Genomic DNA, 21,260 nt, shown 5'->3' on the forward strand with positions numbered 1-21,260 from the left:
CCAATCACAGCTGTGTCAGTAAGAAGCATCTCTATGGATCCAGTACTGCTCCTAATACTCAGTCTCTCCTGTCTTATTCTCCTGGCACTCTGGAGACAGAGTTCTGGGGGTGGGAAGCTCCCTCCTGGCCCCACTCCTCTTCCAATCATTGGTAATCTCCTCCAGATAGATCTGAAGGATATTCAAAAATCCTTCAGCAATGTAAGTATGCCTTATACTCCTCTAGTATTCTGTACAAGGAGATAGGAGACATGCTGCTTTCAGTGAAATTCTATTATTGGAGACAATATTATTTTCAAATGTTCATTAAGTTGAAAACTATAATGTGTCTTTTCTGTCTTTTGCCTCTGGTACTGGTTAGGAAATTGGTAATGAGCAAGGTTTCAGGTTGAAGAACAGTTATGTCATTGCATTTTGTAGTATAATCACAGAATTTCAAAGTTATGCTTATTCAAATCCTTATATTGCAAACATTTTTCTTTTATTTTGGCTGAAGTTGAAAACTGTTGGATATTTCATTCAATTAGTCAGAAGTTTAAGCATTCATTGTTCTTAGATTAGCATGTGGTGCTTAACTCTGAAGAACTAACTGAAGTCTAATACGAGGTAAAACTTGTGGACATGGGCTCACATAAGAAATGAAAGCAACAAACTGTGTGCCATAGTGTATATGGTAGCTTCCCAATCTACTTTTATTACTTACAAGACCTGCTCCTTGGGCCAAAAATGCTTCATGATGACAATGTGTTTTCTCTACAAGTGTTGCATTCTGTGATACAGTTACTATGATGCCCGCTTTCTGTAGTTTTGGAACAATTGTCAAGAAATAGACACTTTCATTACTGGTGACCAAAGATTTCAGGTTTCATTGTCACAGGACTCTGCAGTCTCCACAGGAGAAGTTTCACATCTGATTTTACAGCAGTCATATGACTACTGATGTCTACTTCTGTGTGAAGTGAGCATGAGCATCCAATAGTGAATAAAAAGAGTTCCAATTTAATTCTTTACTTGTTTGCAATAAGGCTCTGGGAATAAAAGTAGAATTACCTTTCCTCAGTTTCTTTGTGAAATAAGATGAAGAAAGCTGCCTAATATCATAGTGTTATATTTTACTGTCATCAGTGTGTCAGCTGTCTGTGTGGTTTCTTGTCACACTATAGATCATCCACATATGATAAATACACAAAGTCTAAGGTATATGCACTTAAAACTGAGTCTTTCTAGACAAAAATATTATAACACAGCAATATTGCCACCCTAAAAGTGTTTTTAAACCATTGAGAATAAAGTGACATTATCCTAATATTTCCATTTTCTATTTCTAGTTATCAAAAGTTTATGGCCCTGTGTATACTCTATATTTGGGCAGGAAGCCCACTGTGGTGTTGCATGGCTATGAGGCCGTGAAGGAAGCTCTGGTTGACCATGGGGAGGAGTTTGCTGGGAGAGGAAGGCTCCCAGTTTTTGATAAAGCTACTAAAGGAATGGGTAAGTGTACATGTACTTTCCTGTGTGCTGAGCAGGATTTGTAGTCAGCTAAAGGGTGGAAAGCAGAGACCATGCTTGCTCCTGCTGCACAGTATGAGATTCTATGGCTGCCACCAGGCCTCATCTTCTTCTTCTATCTCTGGGATATACTCTATACTGTCTGTTCTTATATTTTTAGGCATTGCATTTAGCAATGGAAATAGATGGAAAGACACAAGGCGTTTCTCACTCATGACTCTGAGGAATTTAGGCATGGGAAAAAGGAGCATTGAGGACCGTGTTCAAGATGAAGCACAGTGCCTTGTGGAGGAACTGAGGAAAACCAATGGTAAGTGCATGTTTAGTATCTGACATTTACTTCTTGATCTAAGTATGGCTGTATGAGTGATGTTGTTCCTAGCCTATTTAAAATATTTTTCTAGTGAGATGTATAGGTCTCATATTAATGTTACAATGCATTGCCAAGCCATGCATCCCCCTTAGCATAAATGTAGCATAAAATGTCTAAAACATGTTAACAAGGGCAAGGTGTCTTCTATGTATATTTTAATGATATTTTACAATTGTTTCATTTTCTCAGGCTCACCCTGTGATCCCACCTTCATCCTGGGCTGTGCTCCCTGCAATGTCATCTGCTCCATTATTTTCCAAGATCGTTTTGATTATAAAGATCAGGATTTTCTTAACTTGATGGAAAAACTGAATGAAATTACCAAGATTCTGAGCACAACCTGGTTGCAGGTGAAGCCATGATCATTTCCTTCTGACAAAATACTTAAACTCTTTCTGATTCACAGGTCAAATTCAAAAAGCACAGAGTAGTGAAGTGACCAGACATTACAGTTCTGACTAACATGATAGGAAGAATATTTGGAACAAAGTTCTAAAGCTTTTGCTAGACAAATGAAAAACCAGAAGGACCAATGTCAAGATTGGTTTTGCCTGCAATCTTCCTATCCATTGATTTCACTATTAACTTCCACAGAAATCTTTTGATTAAGTACTGTATTCACTTCTCAAAAGCTGGCAAGTCACTCATAGGACATTCTTCTACTACGTAAATTTATTGGCCTCTTTTCAACAATTACATACATCATCATATTACCAGGAAGGAATATCTTAGTATAGAAAGACTATTCTCTTAAAGGAGAAAGAATATTTGTGGCAATGAAAGTTGCCAGGAAGCAGATACTTCAGTGGTTTGGTGCATCAGCTAGAATTCTAGTTGACAGGGTAAGAGGAAGAATCAACAAGGTGCATGATTTCATTCTATGTGGATCATAAATATCCTCCCAAAATTGTCTCAACCTTAACTGGTTTTTCCTGCAAACTGCATAAAGAATGACTGTGTGAGAAACCCCACAAGGGTTTTGATATAGAATTTATGTTAAGGCATGTACTCTTTTCTGTAAAAAGGTGCTTGGTAAGAATAAAATCTACAGATCTTTAATTTCTTCTGTTAATCAAGTCACCTAGTCATCTTAACTTCTTCTGTAGAGTATGAGTGTAAGTAATTTATATATGTGGTATTTCTAACGTGAGATTAGAGTTTATTGGGGCTATCAAAGAACTGACATGAACATAGTTTGGACTAAAAAGATATGTGAGTGTGTACCTTTTACTATAATCTTTGGTCATTTGGGAAGTAATTTCTTCCTCAAATCTCTCTATTAAAATAGAGAAATAGTGTATATGAAAACAAACTACCTCTTAAAGATGAATTCCTTACATATTTTGATCTATTGATGCAAATCAGTCATGTGGTATGATATAAATATACCCTAATTACTTGATTACTATGTATTTATTTAGTAAATTCTTGCATTTCCCTCTAGGTTTGCAATACATTTCCTGCTCTGCTTGATTATTGTCCAGGAAGTCATAAACAATTTTTTAAAAATTACACTTGTATTAAAAATTACATTTTGGAGAAAATAAAAGAACATGAAGAATCATTGGATATTACAATTCCTCGGGACTTTATTGATTATTTCCTAATTCAAAAAGGGCAGGTAAAGTATTTATATACATTTATACAGTTACTAAATTCTTTATAGTTTTCTGAATACACACTAATTTCCACTGATGTCTAAAATCATGACAATATCATTTGAAAAATAATTCAGTGTTTATTATTTTGTTTGAGTATGCCTGGATGAAATAAAATGAATTTGTTAATTGACCCTGGTTTTAAAATTACAAACAAAAAAAAGAACATTTAAAATAATCTTGTGAGTAGAAAAAGAAAAAGCAACACAAAAGCAGATAAGATGAAATAAATTACAATTGACCATATGTCATAAACTGTCCTATCTTAACATGAACATGGCCATCATCATCCCACAGTTATGGATCACTAGTGTTTCCTATAGGACTTGACATACTTGTACTGATCTACAGGCATCTTGAAAGGACTGAATGATGTAGGGAGAGGTGTACATTGGTAAGAGTGGGTAGATGAAGGAGTTAAGCTTTAAGAATAATTTACAAAGAATTTATCCCAGTGGCATTAGAGATGGGAATTATATGGGCATGTTGCCATGATTAACTGTTGGTATTTTGTAACTTAGGAAAAACATAGTTTCTCTACAGTTTCTGAGGTACTCTCACGTTAAAAAAAAAATCAATGATAAATATTCATGGTTATTGGAAAAAATCAGTTCTGTTCCCTTTATCTCTCTTTATATCTTTTGCTACCAGTCAAGTATTCACATGTATTAATTCCTGAAACATTTTAACAGTCTTTAATATGTTAGTTCCTCAATTTCAGTATTCATTTTTGCCAGAGTGCTTGACCATTCTGAATCCTTTGCTTTTCCATTTAAATTCTTAGATATGTTAATACTTTCTACAAAAAGGACAATGGAGATTCATACAAAAATTGCACTTAGTCTCTCAATGATTTTAAGGGGTTGTTTCATTTTCAAAACAGAGATAAAACTAGCATATGATGCTAATAAATGTATTTTGAATGCTCTGTGGTGTTATTTAGTGCATTTACAAATATTCCACTTACCAGGTATCTACTTCAAAAACTCTGTATCATTCTGTGAAACATACCATAGCCATTAACAACTACTCTTCAAATTCCACCACATTATTAGTAACTGTTAAAGTGATTTCTAACTAACATCTAAACCAGCTCTTGTGTATGATACTTTATTTTCTGTCTTCTTGCACTTGCATAAAATCTTAGATGTTCCTGTAAGTGCAGTTTGCTTCCATACTTCCTACTTCTATTACAGCAAACGTCATTTACAAGGACGAGAACCACATGCAGATCTTCATCATTCATGTATCTTTGTGTTATTTCTACCTCCAACTTGCCTAAGTAATTTATCTGGGAATATCTGTGTACATGTTTTTGGTAGCAATTTTCATTTTATGTGTGCATATCTGCAATATTGGGGTTTCTGATTCAAATGGAAATTTTATATTATCTTTGTAAAGGACAGCTGAAATTTTCAACAGACAATATATAATTTAAAAGATAAAGGATCCTTTATTTTTTTAAGTTTTATTTCATGTGTAAGGCAAGTTTGTCTGCACATGGGTCTATGCACAGGTAGACATCTAAGCTCTTTGGGTCTTTATAATGATCTGTGGGTAAACACTACAAGGCTTTCATTTTATACTCTGTAGTAGGTTTCCACATTGGGGGAATTTTCTCCACAGTTTCATTTGAATCTGTGGATTATATTTTCTATTTTAACATTATTACAGATGCAAGTGATTAATTAGATTAATTTGTGGAGTATCTCCATTTTTTTTAAAACACTTCCAATTTTGAATACTTATGCATGAGCAATTTTCCACCTACTAATATAGTTTTTGTTTCTTAGTGTCAAAATGGTTTTAAATGCATACATCTTTCATGTCTTTGATTATGAAATCTTAAATCTTTTTCCACTACTATAAATGTAATTATTTCTTTGATTTCATTTTAGTTCACTAATTTCTATTGTTGAGAGTCAAAACTAAGTTTAATTTTAACCTAAAAATTATGCTGACACAGTTTACTAGTATTAGGATTTTTCCTCTTTTGCTTTACATGGGATTTTTTTTATTTATGTTTTGTATGACATTGATGCAGTTAATTTTGTTGAGATTAGGCAAAGCTAACATTTGTCTTTCCTGAAGAATATTTACTTCTATGTTGAATGGAGTGTTCTGTATATGTGTTATAGGTTTAGATACTTTCTATTGTTCTAAAAGTCATTTATTTTCCAATCAATTAATTTGTTTCTAGATGCTCTGTATGTAATTGAATATTTATTATGGTGAATTTCATACTTTTATTGTAGAAAGGTTAATTAGGCTTTGGAATGTCTGCTTGATGTTTATTGGAGGTCACTTATTTGATGCACACACATTTACAATTCTATTATTTTTAATTAATTTACCACAATTATAAGATCAACTCTACATCTTTATTTTGCTTTTTGTTTTTTTTGTATTTTTTATTTATTTATCTATTTTAAACTCCAGATTTTATTTCTCTCCCAGTCCACTCTCTGACTGTTCCACATCTCATATATCCTCCACAACTCCGGCCCTCCGTCTCCTTGAGAATGCTCTCACCCCCTACTCCCATCCCACAAGATCTCCCCACTCCCTGGGGCCTCCAGTCTCTTGAGAGTTAGGTGTATCTTCTCTGACTAAACCCAGACCCAGCAGTCCTCTGCTGTATATGTTTTGGGGACCTCATATCAGCGGGTGCATGCTGCCTGGTTGGTGATCAAGTGTCTGAGAAATCTCAAGGATCCAGGTTAATTGAGACTGCTGGTCCTCTTACAGGGTCACCCTCCTCAGCTTCTTGCAGCTTTTCCCTAATTCAACCACAGAGGTGAGCAGCGTCTGTCCATTGGTTGGGTGCAATTATCTGCATCTGACTCTTTCAGCTGCTTGTTGGGTCTCGTGAGGGCAGTCATAAGTCCCTTTTCAAGAGCATTCCATAGTCTCAGTAATAGTGTCAGGTCTTGGGGCCTCCCCTAGAGGTGAATCCCACTCTGGGCCTGTCACTGGACCTTCTTTTCCTCAGGCTCCTCTCCATTTCTATTCCTGCAGTTCTTTCAGACAGGAACAATTATGGGTCAGAGTTTTGACTGTGGGATGGCAACCTCATCCCTCACTTGATGCCCTGTCTTTCTGCTGGAGGTGGGCTCTACAAGTTCCCTCTCCCCAATGCAGGGCATTTCATCTAAGGTCCATCCCTTTGAGTCCTGAGAGTCACCTCCCAAGCCTCTGGTACATTCTGGAGGATACCCCCTACCTCCTACCTCCTACCTCCCAAGATTACATGTTTCCATTCTTTCTGCTGACTCAGAATTTCTCAGGGATTTCAATCCTTTCCCCTGACCCAATACCAGATCCTGTTCCCCTCTTCGTTCCCCCACCATCCACTTTCCCTCCCATGTCAATCCCTCTGCCCTTGTGGTTGCTTCCTTTTCCTTCCCAAGTTGGACTGAGGTATCCTCACTTGGGCCATTCTGTTTATTGACCTTTTTGAGTTCTGTAGACTATATCTTGAGTATCCAGCACTTTTTTGTTTTGGATAATATCCACTTTTTAGTGAGTACATACCATGCATGTCCTTTTGGGTCTGAGTTACCTCACTCAGGATGAGATTTTCTAGTTCCATCCATTTGCCTCCAAAACTCAGGATGTCCCTGTTCTTAATAATTTGGGAGAGGGAAACCCACAGTCAGTTGTTCTCTGCAGTTTAACTAGGTGATTCTTTCTCCATTTGCTCCACAAAGAAGCTTTATTAATGAGATATGAAAGCTGTATTAGTGTATTGGTATCAAGAAAATTATTTATAAAATAGGTAAGAATTTTACCAGTTTAAGAACTGTTACCTCAATAGAATGGTTGGTTAGGTTTCCAGTAACAGCATGACTCCCCTATTGTTAAGCAATCTTTAAATACAACTAGACAGCTATTAGTTACTGCTAAGATATAACTTCCACAATTGCACCATTTTGTATCCAAATGCATTCCAGCATATGGAAATAAAATTACCATTTCAACATATGGAAATAAAATTATTAGTTTTTTAGTGTAAAACTTTGTAGGTATTTGAGGATAATTTTGATGCAAGCAATGCTATATTTAGTGTTAGAAAATGACTTGGAGCTGCATTACAAAGTTAGATGAGTGGTTTTGTATGGCAGATATCAATACAGAGAAAGTTAGTAATTTTTAATAGTGTTGGTTATACAATATTAAATGTACCAGAAGCTATCTAGAGATTATGAAAACATAATCCATTTGACACTTAAAAAATTATAATGATGTTTTAGCTATAATCTCCAGTCTGAACATTTGAAGCTGTAACCTTGGTGACAATTCTGTAGCACATCATCTTCTCAGCTTCACGAACTGCATTTCTCCTAATGTCTCTGTTATCCCTTGAGGGTCATGAGTAGTTCTCACTCTTTCTTTATGACCTATGTCTCCTCAAATCAGGTAGTCCATCCCTCCCTTCCTATTCCACAGACCATGCTGCTAGTTGATAAGACATAAAATTGACCCAAGTCATCTTCACTGTGTCAATACAATCTTCCTAGCTGTGCTTCCTTATCTCTTTTACACAATTGAAATTTATGGTAAGTCTACAATTTGAGTCCATGAATAACTTTTTAAAAAGTTAATAGCAAATTCTTCATAAAAGGTTTGCCACAGTTCTAATATCAGGTCTGTAATTTTCAGCTTGCTATTAATTTAAATTATGTTTCCTCACAAATGAAAAGAAATCTAGTTAGGAGTGCTCTATCAATAATCTATTGAACTCAGGTCAAAGAGACTTCTTGTAACCCAGTGTTGAACTAGTAGAGTAAGCATGAAGCATTAGCAGCAAATGTCTGCCAATGTTTATCTTATAAACTATTAAAACAGATTTTAATAAGAGAAAAATAGACATAGATAAACAAAATCATCTTTTTTTCCATTTTTTCTATAGACTTACAAACATTGTACACACAAACATACCTGAGCAAATAATATTTGGAATGCAATTTCAGACAAACAAGAAATATAAATATAAACAAGAAAATTTAGACCATCTATACCACAATCTCTGAAATGTCATATTATTTTCCACCACTACTGTACATTTAGAGACTGTGTTGGCCACAAGATAAAGTTGTCCAATATTGTGGATTTGTTGTGGTTTGGTATTCAATAAAAATAAATAAATAAATAAAATTATTGTATCAAACCATTCTTAGGAAGACCTCAGTGAACCGCTGAAAAATATGCTTGAACACCTGGCCATAACAGCGACTGATCTATTTGCTGCTGGAACAGAGTCAACAAGCACAACGCTGAGATATGCTCTCCTACTCCTGCTGAAGTACCCACATATCACAGGTGAGGATGATACAGGTGATGGACCACCTGCATTCCTGTAAGATGCTGATAAGATGCTGGCTAGTGGCCTGCATTTTGTCAACTAACATCTCAGTATTTCATTTTCTGTTCGACTGGCTGTAATGAGAAGGGTGATTGAGAAAAGCAGAGACCTTGTGTTCTGGGTTCCCAGGCAGGAGGTAGGCATCATCTGAATATATTGGACCGTGGTTACACACTGTTTTATTACCCATATTGAGGATTCTGGAACATACAAATAGTTGTTACTTGAATCTTGTCACTGTTGCATAATGAGAAAATAGTTGGAGAAAATAATTTCAAATTACACATGCATGCACATAAATTGAAAATAAATATTGAATTTTAACAAATATCTTATTTCAAATGTCTTTCATCAATGACTATCATAACAGATAGCTATATTTAAATTTATTGTTTAAACTATTTAATTATTTATATTTTATCATGATCCTAAATAATAAATATATGCTAATGAGTAATAATCCTAATTTTATAGGACAATGTCATACATCTATGTCATGGCAGTTCTGTATGCCTAAATCTATTCTTGATCATGAAATGCATGTTTATAATGCTGCTGGGGCACAATCTCCATGCCCTGCATAATCTTGCATTACTGTAACAAACATGCCACATTTCCCAGAGCCCATTTTAAAATGTCTGACATGATGGCACATGCTTGTAATCTCAGTACTGGAGATATGCAGACAACAGAATTTAGGTATTCACTGGGTAGATGGTCTAGCCTAATCAATTCACTGAAGGTTCTTACAGACTGAGAAAAAACAGGAAAATGACTCCTGGAGAGCACCTAAGATTATCATCCTGCCTCCAATGTCTAAGTTAATGAGTGCAAATGCACACCTATAAATGTTTATTTATAGAGACACAGAGAGAGAGAGAGTCATATGCTTTACACACAAGTAGTAACTATTTAGTAGGTGAGTGGTATGAATACAATTGCAGTATGTATGGTTGTAGGGTTAATGGGGTCCTGCGTCCTCTCTACCACAGGGCTCAGGCCTCTCCGCGAGGCAGGACACAGGAGTTTTGACTGTGCTTACCTCACAGTGCCAGGAGGGTGTCAGGCTTTGGGGAAGCTGTGGGACACCACTCCAGGCTGGGGAAGCACAGTCTGAGGTCCAGGGAACAACCAGAACTGGCTGGGGGAACCCAGGGCCTGCAGGCAGGCCAGGGGCCTTCTGGATCTTGGGCTCTCAGACATCCAGGCACCACTGGGAGTCAAGAATAGAGCGGGAGTTGGATCAATGGAGTGGGGGCTGGACCTAGACCAGAGCCAAGGGGGAAATGGGAGAACTCCAGCTGGGTCCGGTGGGGATAGTCCTTTGCTTAGTCAGTGGAGGTTGAGGGGTTGGCTTGGCTTGGGAGCACAGAGAGGCCTTGTATTAGAGATCAGATGTGGCTCTATAGGTAAAGGCTTTCTCTATGGCTCCCCACAGTCGATCCCGATGAAAGGAGGAAGTCCATGGTTTTAAGGCATTTATTGCCATGGTGGAAAGTGGACGAATAAAACCATACCCCAGTTCTCAGGGCGGCCTGAGGATAAATATCTTTTGCAAGGAGGGTCTAGAAAAGTGAGTTTATTGGCTAGGCCTCCAGGCTTTTAAGTACCTCATTAAATGGAGATCTATCTTGAAGTGAAATGATCACAGGTCACTCCTCTACCTGTGGAGGAGCTTGGGCTGACACACTTATATGACTGATGGCCACAATCTAATCTATGGAGGGCTGCAGCCTTGTGCCAGGAGCCTGGTGCCCAGGACCTTGGAAAAACGCCTTTCGTCCCTTCAGGGTCACCGGGGTCTCTAACCTTGCACAACCATGACCGAGGCTGCCTTTCACGGTCCTACATAGGTGTGGTGTGGTGTGAGTTCATGGGGGGGGAGGGGCTGATCAGCGGTCTTTTCAAATTTTCAATTAATAATGACACTTTTAGACAGGCCTTCTTTGTTGTCAAAAACATGTCACTTCTCTCCTTTTCCAATACTTCTCACTGTGACCAATTAGCTAAAGTCCAGGAAGAGATTGAGCGTGTGGTCGGCAAAAACCGAAGCCCCTGCATGCAGGACAGGAGCCACATGCCCTATACAGATGCCATGATTCACGAGGTCCAGAGATTCATTGACCTCATCCCCAACAACCTGCCCCATGAAGTGACCTGTGACATTAAATTCAGGAACTACTTCATCCCCAAGGTAAGCTTATGTTTTTGCATCTCCATACCTTTGATGTTCCCAGATTCACAATGTGGTTCCAGTCCATCGAGTCATATAGTGCTATGAGTGCCTTATGCTGATTCCTGATTGGGATAGCAGCTCTATAGCAGGCAGGGACACAGTAGTGACACTTCCACATTTGCTCTGCTTTCCAAATATTTTAGTAAAGCTTAAGTGCTTACATTTTCGTGTTTATTTTCCAACATTTTGTCAATTTCCCCAAAACCTCCTCTAGAATGTTATAGAATGTTTAAAGTAATACCGCTTAATTAGAAAGAGTTTATATCCTGAATTCCTCGATTCATCCCTAAGATTATGTCATTCTTCTATTTGGCCTGTTTATTTTTCTATGTAATACTTTTTTTCGACGATATAGCTTATTTTCTTAGACTTTTACTGAAGTATTTTCTCAGACTTTTACAGACTAGTTAATGCTCTCTTACTACAATTTTTCTAATCCCTTTGCATTTCTTTTTATATGGTTTGTAGAAACAATTGATTTCATTACATTGTTTTTGTTACTTTAGATACCCTTGCAAAATTAACTAATTGTTTCTAATTTATCTATAAAAGTATGTGGAATTTCAAAGTGTTGTCTGAGTTAATATTTCTATGTATTTTTCATATCCTTGATCTTAATTTCTGCCTGTTATTGTACCAATCAATAAATTACAGATAGCACTTAACAGACCTGCTTTTTAATTTCTATACTCACTAAAATCCAATGATGACTATACATAATTGAATAGAAAGAAGTAAAATAATTCAAATTAATATCTCAAGCTATTCATTTATGTAACCCTCCCAGAAAACAGCTGATGTTGATATAAATGCTATAAGATAGAAATGATTGAATGAAGAGGTTCAACTAATCTAATGGACAAACCAGTTCTATTTCTGATCAACAATGAGTATAACTTGCAGGTTCCAGCCTGTACTTAAGGTTGATATCTTAAGATTTTTAGTTATCAGAATAAGAAAATGGGCTGTAATCTCTTACTTTGACATAAATTTTAGTTATACAAGTATGGACATTCTTTCTAAGTTTACTTTCTGCATTCATGGTTACAATCAATGTATTAGTTAATGTTTTATCCCTAGGTATAACTGCTGTAAGCATATGAATTTGTTTGAATTTCATCTAACATATTCTCCCTTGGGATGTCATTAATGTAGAACTCTGACCCTGATATGGAATTGGATATGAATGGAAAACATCATATAATATATATATATATATAAATATTATATAAGTAATATAAATGTAAATAAAATATAAGTATATGCTTCAGATTAATTATCAGAGAGTCTACTAAGTTTAGAATAATAAGCCTTTGATTAACATCTTTCAGGTACTCTCAGATTCACACCTACTTAGCCAGATATTTTAGTTAACAATCTAAAGGCTTTCTATTGTGAGTGGATATATAATTATTTTTATCATTTTAAAATAATATATATAAAGATTGTATTTTATGGGAAATATTAATACCAATAATAAGGTCACAGTTACTAATTTCATTCTGTGGCAAAAGTTGACTTGATTTTACAAAGTGGTAATGGGTCTTACCCTATGATCAGACTTGGTAGAACGCACATTCTTCACTGTTTTGGCCAAAACACATACCTGAGATAAAACTTTTGTTTTCCAGTAGTGACATCTATGCTATTATAATGTAATTTTTTATGTCTTTATACCTAACCAAATGCTAAATAGGCTAAAGAATGAGACAGGGATGACCTATCTCCCTGATCCCCTCCTTAGGTTTGCTGTCTTGTTTAGAGTGTTACATCTGCTGAGCTCAAACTCCTTCATTCCTTTGCTAGCTGTTCCTGATGTGACTGTTCTCTTTTGTGTCTAGGGAGCTAGAGTAACTCATTCTTTTCCTTCATAAAACCCATGGTACAGAAGCAAGCATCCCTATGTAGCTGTGATCACAGTCTTTTCCAATTACAATGCTGTCACAAACATGTGGCTTGCTCTGTCCTCCTGGAGCCAAAGATCTCAGCAGAGATACTAAGCTAAGAAACAATCAACTTTACCTGCAGCTTTCCCAAAGCAATAGAGCATGAAAATGCTGCTAATCCTTTGAGTTCTGCCATTGTAGGAGAAAGCAGTCACAGATGCTGTGCAAACAAATGAGGAGGAATGTAATTGTATGGAGTCTGGAATGTAATTTTCAAGTGCTTTCCACAAACCAGAAATATTCTTTCATTTTTTTTAAATTTAATATATGTTTAGTTAAGTTGCCATGCTCAGAGACAGATGGGGATAGAGACAGAGACACACAGACAGACAGACAGACAGACAGACAGACAGACAGAAGAGAGATGATTACAGCCTATGAAAGCATTGTAGAGAACATTCCCATCTGTTAGAAATTTGAGGATTATGTGAGATCAGTTTTATTATGTGAAGAGACTCTGACAGTATCAGCTCAAACCACTTGTATGCATCTTCAGAAGATTTTTCTTTTTTAGCTGTAACTGCACTAAAAACATGACCATCACTTCTTTTTTATTATTTTATTTCATTTTATTTTTACTTATTCACTTTATATGCTGCTCACTGACCCTGCTCCTGGTCACCATCTCCCACAATCCTTCCCTCATCACTCCTTCCCTTCTCCTCTGAGCAGGTGCATCCCCCTATACCTCCACCCTGGCACTTCTGTAAGACAAGGTTCTTCCACCACCACTGAAGTCAGACAAGGCAGCCCAGCTAGAACAGCTCCCACTTATAGGCAACAGCTTTCGGATAACCCCCACTCCAGTTGCTTGGTACCCATATGAAGACCAGGCTGCACATCTGCTACATATATGCAGGGAGACCTAGAAAAGGCCAGTGTATGTTCTTTGGTTGGTGGTTTAAACTCTGAGAACTCTGGGGGTTCAGGTTAGTTAACTCTGTCTTCCCATGGAGTTCTGATCCTCTTCGGGGCCCCACAATCCTTCCTCCTATTCTTCCATAAGAGTCCCTAAGATCTATCCACCATTTGGCTGTGAGTGTTTGTATCTGTCTGAGTCCGCTGCTTGGGTAGAACCTCAGAGAGGACAACATGCTCCTGTCTGTAAGCACAAGAGACTATCATTAATAGTGTTAGGGATTGACGCTTGCTGACAAGATGAGTCTCTAGTTGGACTGGTTATTTATTTGCCATTTCTTCAGTCTCTGCTCTATCCAAAGTGCCTGCATTTCTTGTAGACAAGATAGATTTTGGGTTGAACATTTTGAGGTCAGGTTGGTATCTCTATTGCTCTATTGGGGTTCCTGCCTGTCTATGGGAGGTGGCCTCTTCAGGTTCCATATTCCAGATGTAGTGAGTCACAGATAAGGTCACCTCCATTGATTCTTGGACTTCTGTATCCCTGTCCTCTGTATCATCCTGGAGATGCCCCTCACTTCCTTACCCCATCAACTGCAGGTTTCTATTAATTTTTCATGGCCATCTATCCATCTCTCCTGTCCTTCCCCACACCTAATCCTGAACCCTTCATTGCCCTCCCAATATCCTCTCCCTCCCACATCCCTCCCTCCATCTACCTCCTATGACTATTTTATTCCCCCTTCTAAGTGAGATTCAAACTTCCTTGCTTAGGTCTTAATTCCTGTTTAGCATCTTTGACTCTGTGGAGTATAACATGGTACTGTATTTTATGGCTAATTTATAAGTGAATACATGCCATGCATGTCCTTTTGGCACTGGGTTAGGAATTGGTGCCTGCCCATGGGATCCAGTTGTACCGGTCACTGGATAGACTTTCCTTCAGTCTCTGTTCCACTTTTGTCCCTTCATTTCTATTAGACAGGAACAATTCTGGGTCAAAATTTTTGAACATGGGTTGCTGACCCAATCCCTGCACTGGTGCCCCTGTCTATCTACTGGAGGTGATCTCTTCAGGTTCCATCTCCTCACTGTTGGGTATTTCAGCTATGGTTATTCAAACTGAATCCTGAAAGCCTCTCACATCCCAGATCTCTGGAAATTTCTAGAGGGCTCCTTCCCCCATCCCCAATCCTAATCTGCTGCATAGTTCCATTCATTCTCCTGACCCTCTAGGCCTCTCTCCTCTCTCACTCCATACTTGATCCTGCCCTCCTTTCCAATCCTCTTCACCTCTCCCAGCCAGATCACTCACTCCCTCTGCCTTCCATGATTATTCTGTTTCCCTTTCTAAGTGGAATTGATGTGTTCACACTTAGGCCTTCCTTCTTGTTAAAGCTTCATATGGTTGGTGAGTTATATCATGGATATTCTGAAGTTTTTGGCTTATATCCACTTATCAGTGAGTACATATCATGTATGAACTTTTGGGTCTGAGTAACCTCACTCAGGATCATATTTTCTATTCCATCCACTATTCCATTGCATAGATGTACCACATTTTCTGTATCAGTTCTTAAGTTGAGGGACATCTAGGTTGTTTCCAGTTTCTTAATCACTTTTTTAGTTTATTTTGTTTTGTTTTATTTTATTTAATATAATTTTATTTTCTGTCTCTCTTCCTTCCTATCCTCTTCCATTATTCTACTTCCATCCTACAAATAGCCCCATGTTTTTGTATTTATACAAATATATAGATTCCATATAAGAAAGTAGGCTATCACATGGTTATATTTGTATATATGACTTGTGCAAAAGAGCAAAAACAAGTGATATTTGCCCTTCTAAATTTTTTATACTTTGCTTAAGTAATCTTTTCATTACTAAACACACAAAACACAGTGTTCCATTTGAAACCATAATCTATGTGACTTGTGAAGACCACATGATGAACTAGAGATGCAGGTACTAAGACTCTCATGTCCAAACCTGAGGCTAAGTAGAACAGAACCAGCAGTATTGGTCCCAGATTTCTGACTTTAAATGTCACTGATGGCATGTTAGTCATATCACTAGGACTAATCTCAGATTCCACCTTTCTTCTTATGTACTCTGTGTGTTGAAATATCCCTGTTCTCATTTATATTAACCCTTTCTTTTTCTGGGTCTTCTATTATACTCCATTGATCAACCTGTCTGTTTTTGTACCAATACCATGCAGTTTTTATCACTATTGTTCTGTTATACATCTTGAGGTCAGGAATGGTGATTCCTCCAGAGGTTCTTTTATTGTTCAGAATTGTTTTGGCTATCCTGGATTTTTTTCATATGAAGTTTGGAATTGCTTTTTCAATGTTTCAACACAAAAATGCGTTGGAATTTTGATGGGAATTGCACTACATCTATTGATTGCTTTTGATAAGAAGTCCATTTTCACTATGTGAATCCTACTGATCCAGGAGCATGGGAAATGTTTACACTTTCTGAGGTGTTCTTTGATTTCTTTCTTCAGTGACTTGAAGTTTTTGCCTTAGGAGTCTTTCACTTGCTTGGTTAGAGTTACACCAAGATATTTTATATTACTTGTGGCTATTGTTAAGGATGCTATTTCTCTAATTTCTTTCTCAACTCAATTACTATTTGTATAAAGGAGGGTCATTGATTCCTTTCAATTAATTTTATATCCAGACACTTTGCTGAAGTTGTTTAATACCTGTAGGAGTTCTCTAGTAGATTGGGGGTAGCTTATATATACCATTATATCATCTGCAAATAATGATTTGTATCTTGACTTCTTCTTTTCCAATTTGTATCCTCTTGATCCCCTTTTGTTGTTTATTGCTCTAGTTAAATTTCAAGTACTATATTAAGTAGCTAGGGAGAGAGCAGGCAGCCTTGTCTTGTCCCTGATTTTAGTTGGATTGCTTCAAGTTGGCTATTGACCTGCTGTATATGGCTTTTATTATGTTTAGGTATGTACATTGAATTACTGATCTTTCCAAGACATCTAACATGAAGGGTCATTGGATTATATTGAAGGCTTTTTGAACATTTATTGAGATGATCTTGTGATTGTTTTTTCCTTCACATTTGTTTATATAGTGAAAAGTGTAAGATATTACCATGTTAAGAAGCTTGGTGGGTAGAACAGGTTGAGACCTGTGAGATTCAGTGGGCACATTCCTGAGACTTAGGCAACTCCTCATTCCCTGCTGAAATTCTGGCCTAGAACAGGTGCCATGTTCCTATGGTCACATAGGTATAAACCGAGTTCTCCTTGCTAATGAAGAACCTATAGACCTTGAGGGCTTAACCAATAAGCTTCCTTTCCCAGACATTCCTCCCTGTAAATAGTATATAATCTTGGGTCAGACCCTGAGAAAGGAGATGTGCATCCATTTTCCACCATGGACAGCTAATAACTAATAAGGTTAAACATGGACTGTCACTTTCATCAAGACTCATCACAAGAAACCTGGAAAAGGCCTTTGTTTACAGACCCACTGCATGCTTCTCTTGAACAAGATCCCTCTGCTCTTCCTGCCTGCCTCCATCAAGCTAAGGACAATCACCCACCTCAGGGGACTTCCTTCACTCAGCCCAGGCTAGAGACTGTCTCCAGCCCAACCCCTCCCCCATTCGATTCTCAGCTCTTCTGTGACTCCCAGCAGGGACTGAATATCCAAGACTCTGAGAATCCCATGGCCCCACCCTCTTGGCCCGGGAACCTCTCCCAGATCTCCCACCAAACAGCTTCATTCCAGCTTTCCCACATCTCAAACTGTGTTTTCCCAGCCTTGGAGTGGTTTCTTGGTGCTCCCCAGCAGAGGCATGGGATAAACTCAGCCAAACTCTCTGCATTCCGCCTCCCCAAGAGGTCATACCCAGAAGCAGGGCAGACAAAACCCACCACAGAATATATTGATGGATTTCCATATATTGAACCATCCCTGCATCCATTGCATGAAACCTACTTTATCAGGGTGAATGATGTTTTTGATGTGTTCATGGATTCCTTTTGTGAGTATTTTATTGAGTATTTTTGCATCAATGTTCATAAGAGAAATTGGTCTGAAGTTCTCATTCTTTGTTGAGTCTTTGTATGGTTTAGGTATCAGGGTAATTGTGGCTTCATAAAATGAGTTTGGGAGTATTTCTTCTGTTTCTATTCTGTGGAATAGTTTGAAGAGTATTGGCATTAACTCTTCTTTGAAAGTCTGCTAGAATTCTGTACTAAAACCATCTGGCCCTGGGCTGTTTAGGGTTGGGAGGTTTTAATGACTGTTTCACTTTCCTTAGGAGATATGAAACTCTTAAGCTAGTTTACCTGATCTTAATTTGACTTTGGTACATGATATCTATCTAGAAAATAATCCATTTCATTCAGATTTTCCAGCTTTTCTAAGTATAGGTTTTTGAAGTAAGACCTTGTGATTTTTAAAAATATATTTAACTCCTTTTATGGAGCAGACAGTAAACTAGGTTATTTTTCTAATATGTTCCAGCTCCATTATTTCTTTGTAATTTGGTCTCTCTGTGTATGTTGTTCCAGGGAACAACGGTAATAACATCGCTGACATCAGTGCTGCATGACAGTAAGGAGTTCCCCAACCCAGAGGTGTTTGACCCTGGCCACTTTCTAGATGGGAATGGAAATTTTAAGAAAAGTGACTACTTCATGCCTTTCTCAGCAGGTAATGCAAACTCATTTTCATGTGTCTGAATTGAAGTTTAAGTTGTTGTCGTAAAACACGATGACTAAAAGCAATTTGGAGAGGAAATTTGATCTTGCAACTTGTAAGTCTGGACAGAAATTCAAGACAGGTACCTGGACTCTAAAAATAGTGCAGAGGCCATGGAGGAGTGCTGCTAACAAGTTTCCTTCATCCTGCTTTCTAGTGAAACCCAAGATCACCAACTGAGAAGTAGCACTACTCACAGTGAGCTAGGTCCTCCCACATCAATCATCAATCATAAAAAAGGGCCACACAGGCTTGCTTACAGTCCAATCTTGTCGGGCATTTTCTTGAATGAGGTCCCCTGTATCCAAATAACACTAGCTTTGATCAAGTTGACATAAAATTAACCAGCACAAAGTGGTCAAAGGGCAGGCACATTGTGGCTATGTTGGGACTTACATGGTGACACCCATAAGGTTAGTAGATTTGTAATTTGTGCATAATCAGGAGCATATTCCAGGTGCCCATGCATTGCCCTTGTTGAAACATGTTTCCTGTCAAAAGAGAAAAAAAGTGAAACCTTAGTTTTCACAATCATTTATGACAATTTAAGAAAACTAGAATGTATGTTATTTGCATTCTGCCTTTAGCTATATCACAAAGACACCAAACAGTCCTCAATGACTTCTTCTGGAAATTAAACTTCATTTAGTCTTTGGTCACTTACCATGAATATGGAGATTGCCATACTTTGGCTTCTTCATTCTTGTTGCTCCTTCCTCACCACCTGGCTTAGGAAAACTGAAACAAATTTCTAAACACACAGAGAAGCTCCAAAATCAAGCTCAGTCAGTCAAAAACACAGATGAGTGAACATGATGATACAGTTGGACTAGTGCAGTGAGAGAGACTCACACATCACTATCCCAGGGGACTATTACGAATTACCAAATTTTAAAAAAAAAATTTATTGGTTATTTTATGTATTTACATTTGAAAAGTTATCCCCCTTCCTGGTTTCTCCACTGCAAAGATCCTATACCATCCTCCTCCACCCTGCTTCTATGAGGAAGCTTTCACACCCACCCGCCCATTAGTGATAGAGATCAGGAACAAAAAAAAGCCCAATATTTTAAAATATATATATTTATTATTAATGTTTCTTACTTTTACTCAATATCTTTTAAACAAGTACACTCCCACTTTATCTCTCCAGTCCTCCCATAAGCCCCAGCACCATTCTCTCTCCCAATTTCATGTGCCCACTGAGTCCTCTATATGCTGCTACTGTGTATATGGGTATAGACCTATCTACTGCAATTTTGGTAACCTACCAGGGGCCACATCCATGACTAAACTAACTCTCCCTCTACTAATAACCATCAGTTGCCAATAGCTCCTCACTTCGGATAAGTCATTGTGAGCATATTCCTAAAACTTGCTAGAATGGGCCATTTTTACAAAAGTAAGAATGAGTTTGAAGACATGACTCAGCAGTTAGGATAACTTGCTTCTCTTGTAAAGAACTTGGGTTGAATGCTCTGCACCCATCTTCCATAGCTCGTGCTATTTCCTTAAGATCACATGCTATGTAAGAAATAAATGTGACCCATCTTTGTCAACTTGTCTAATGTGGTATCCTCTCAACCACTCATCTATCTATCCACACATTCAATAACTCAACGGTTATTTTTAACCTCCAATATTGGTTAAAAGCACTGTGTATCTTGGGCTCACAATTGTGAATAAAGCATAGTTACCTCTTTGACATTTTTTTACAGGGAAACGGATTTGTGCAGGAGAAGGCCTGGCACGCATGGAGCTGTTTCTATTCCTAACCAGTATTTTACAGAACTTCAACCTGAAACCTCTGGTTGACCCAAAGGACATAGATACTACCCCAGTGCTCAGTGGATTGGCCTCAGTGCCTCCTGCCTTCCAGCTCTGCTTCATTCCTGCTTAAAAATCAAATGCATGGCTCCAGCTGGGACATCTTCTATGATCAATTTGAAGCTTTAATTCACTGCTTTCCATACTGGACAAACTGTCTTTTATCCATGTCTTTGGCCTTCTCATAATTTTATAAAGTTCTATGAACACGTATTTACCAATTTGCAGATTCTGCACAAATATTCTTGATAGTTCCTATTTTTCTAAATCACTATAACCATATGCTGTGATGATATGTACCTTATCCCACGTTAAATATGATCTCATTATGAAATAGAACTTACTATTGTAGGATAATTCACAGTCACTTCTCTTCTGCACTTTCTTAATAATAAATTGTTTTGGTACACCTATTCTCAGACTTTTCTTCCAATTCAAATAGTAAATGAAAGAAAATAGAGTTCTAATACATTCAATACATTTTGATCTGCTTAAAGAGACATATAGAGGATGTAATAAGAGAGTGCCAAAGAAGATATCAAATTGATACAACTGCTACATCCTTCTTCCGAAAAGGGACACTAGGTTATGTTTCCTGGCCATGGAAGAATACTTTGGACAGTCCCATGGACACCATATTTAACATGTTCCACTATGAGCTCTGAGATTAGCATAGTACTACAGTAAGGAAAAGTCTACACATTCATGCAACTGCACCCTACCATGTAAACACTGTGAGGATAAGT

The 21,260-nt window shown here is 37.6% G+C and overlaps 1 protein-coding gene across 1 annotated transcript; it reads left to right on the forward strand.

The window, feature by feature from the left end:
* Positions 1-20,927, forward strand: LOC114633067 (cytochrome P450 2C37). The gene is made up of 9 exons (XM_028781687.1): positions 1-201; positions 1,329-1,491; positions 1,670-1,819; positions 2,072-2,232; positions 3,327-3,503; positions 8,721-8,862; positions 10,912-11,099; positions 18,498-18,639; positions 20,406-20,927. Exons 1-9 carry the CDS (start codon positions 34-36, stop codon positions 20,585-20,587), a joined length of 1,473 nt encoding a protein of 490 aa, XP_028637520.1. The 5' UTR covers positions 1-33; the 3' UTR covers positions 20,588-20,927.
* The last annotated feature ends 333 nt before the right edge of the window (positions 20,928-21,260 follow it).

Source organism: Grammomys surdaster, unplaced genomic scaffold (assembly GCF_004785775.1).
Source record: "Grammomys surdaster isolate TR1022 unplaced genomic scaffold, NIH_TR_1.0 513, whole genome shotgun sequence".
Taxonomy (NCBI): Eukaryota; Metazoa; Chordata; class Mammalia; order Rodentia; family Muridae; genus Grammomys; species Grammomys surdaster.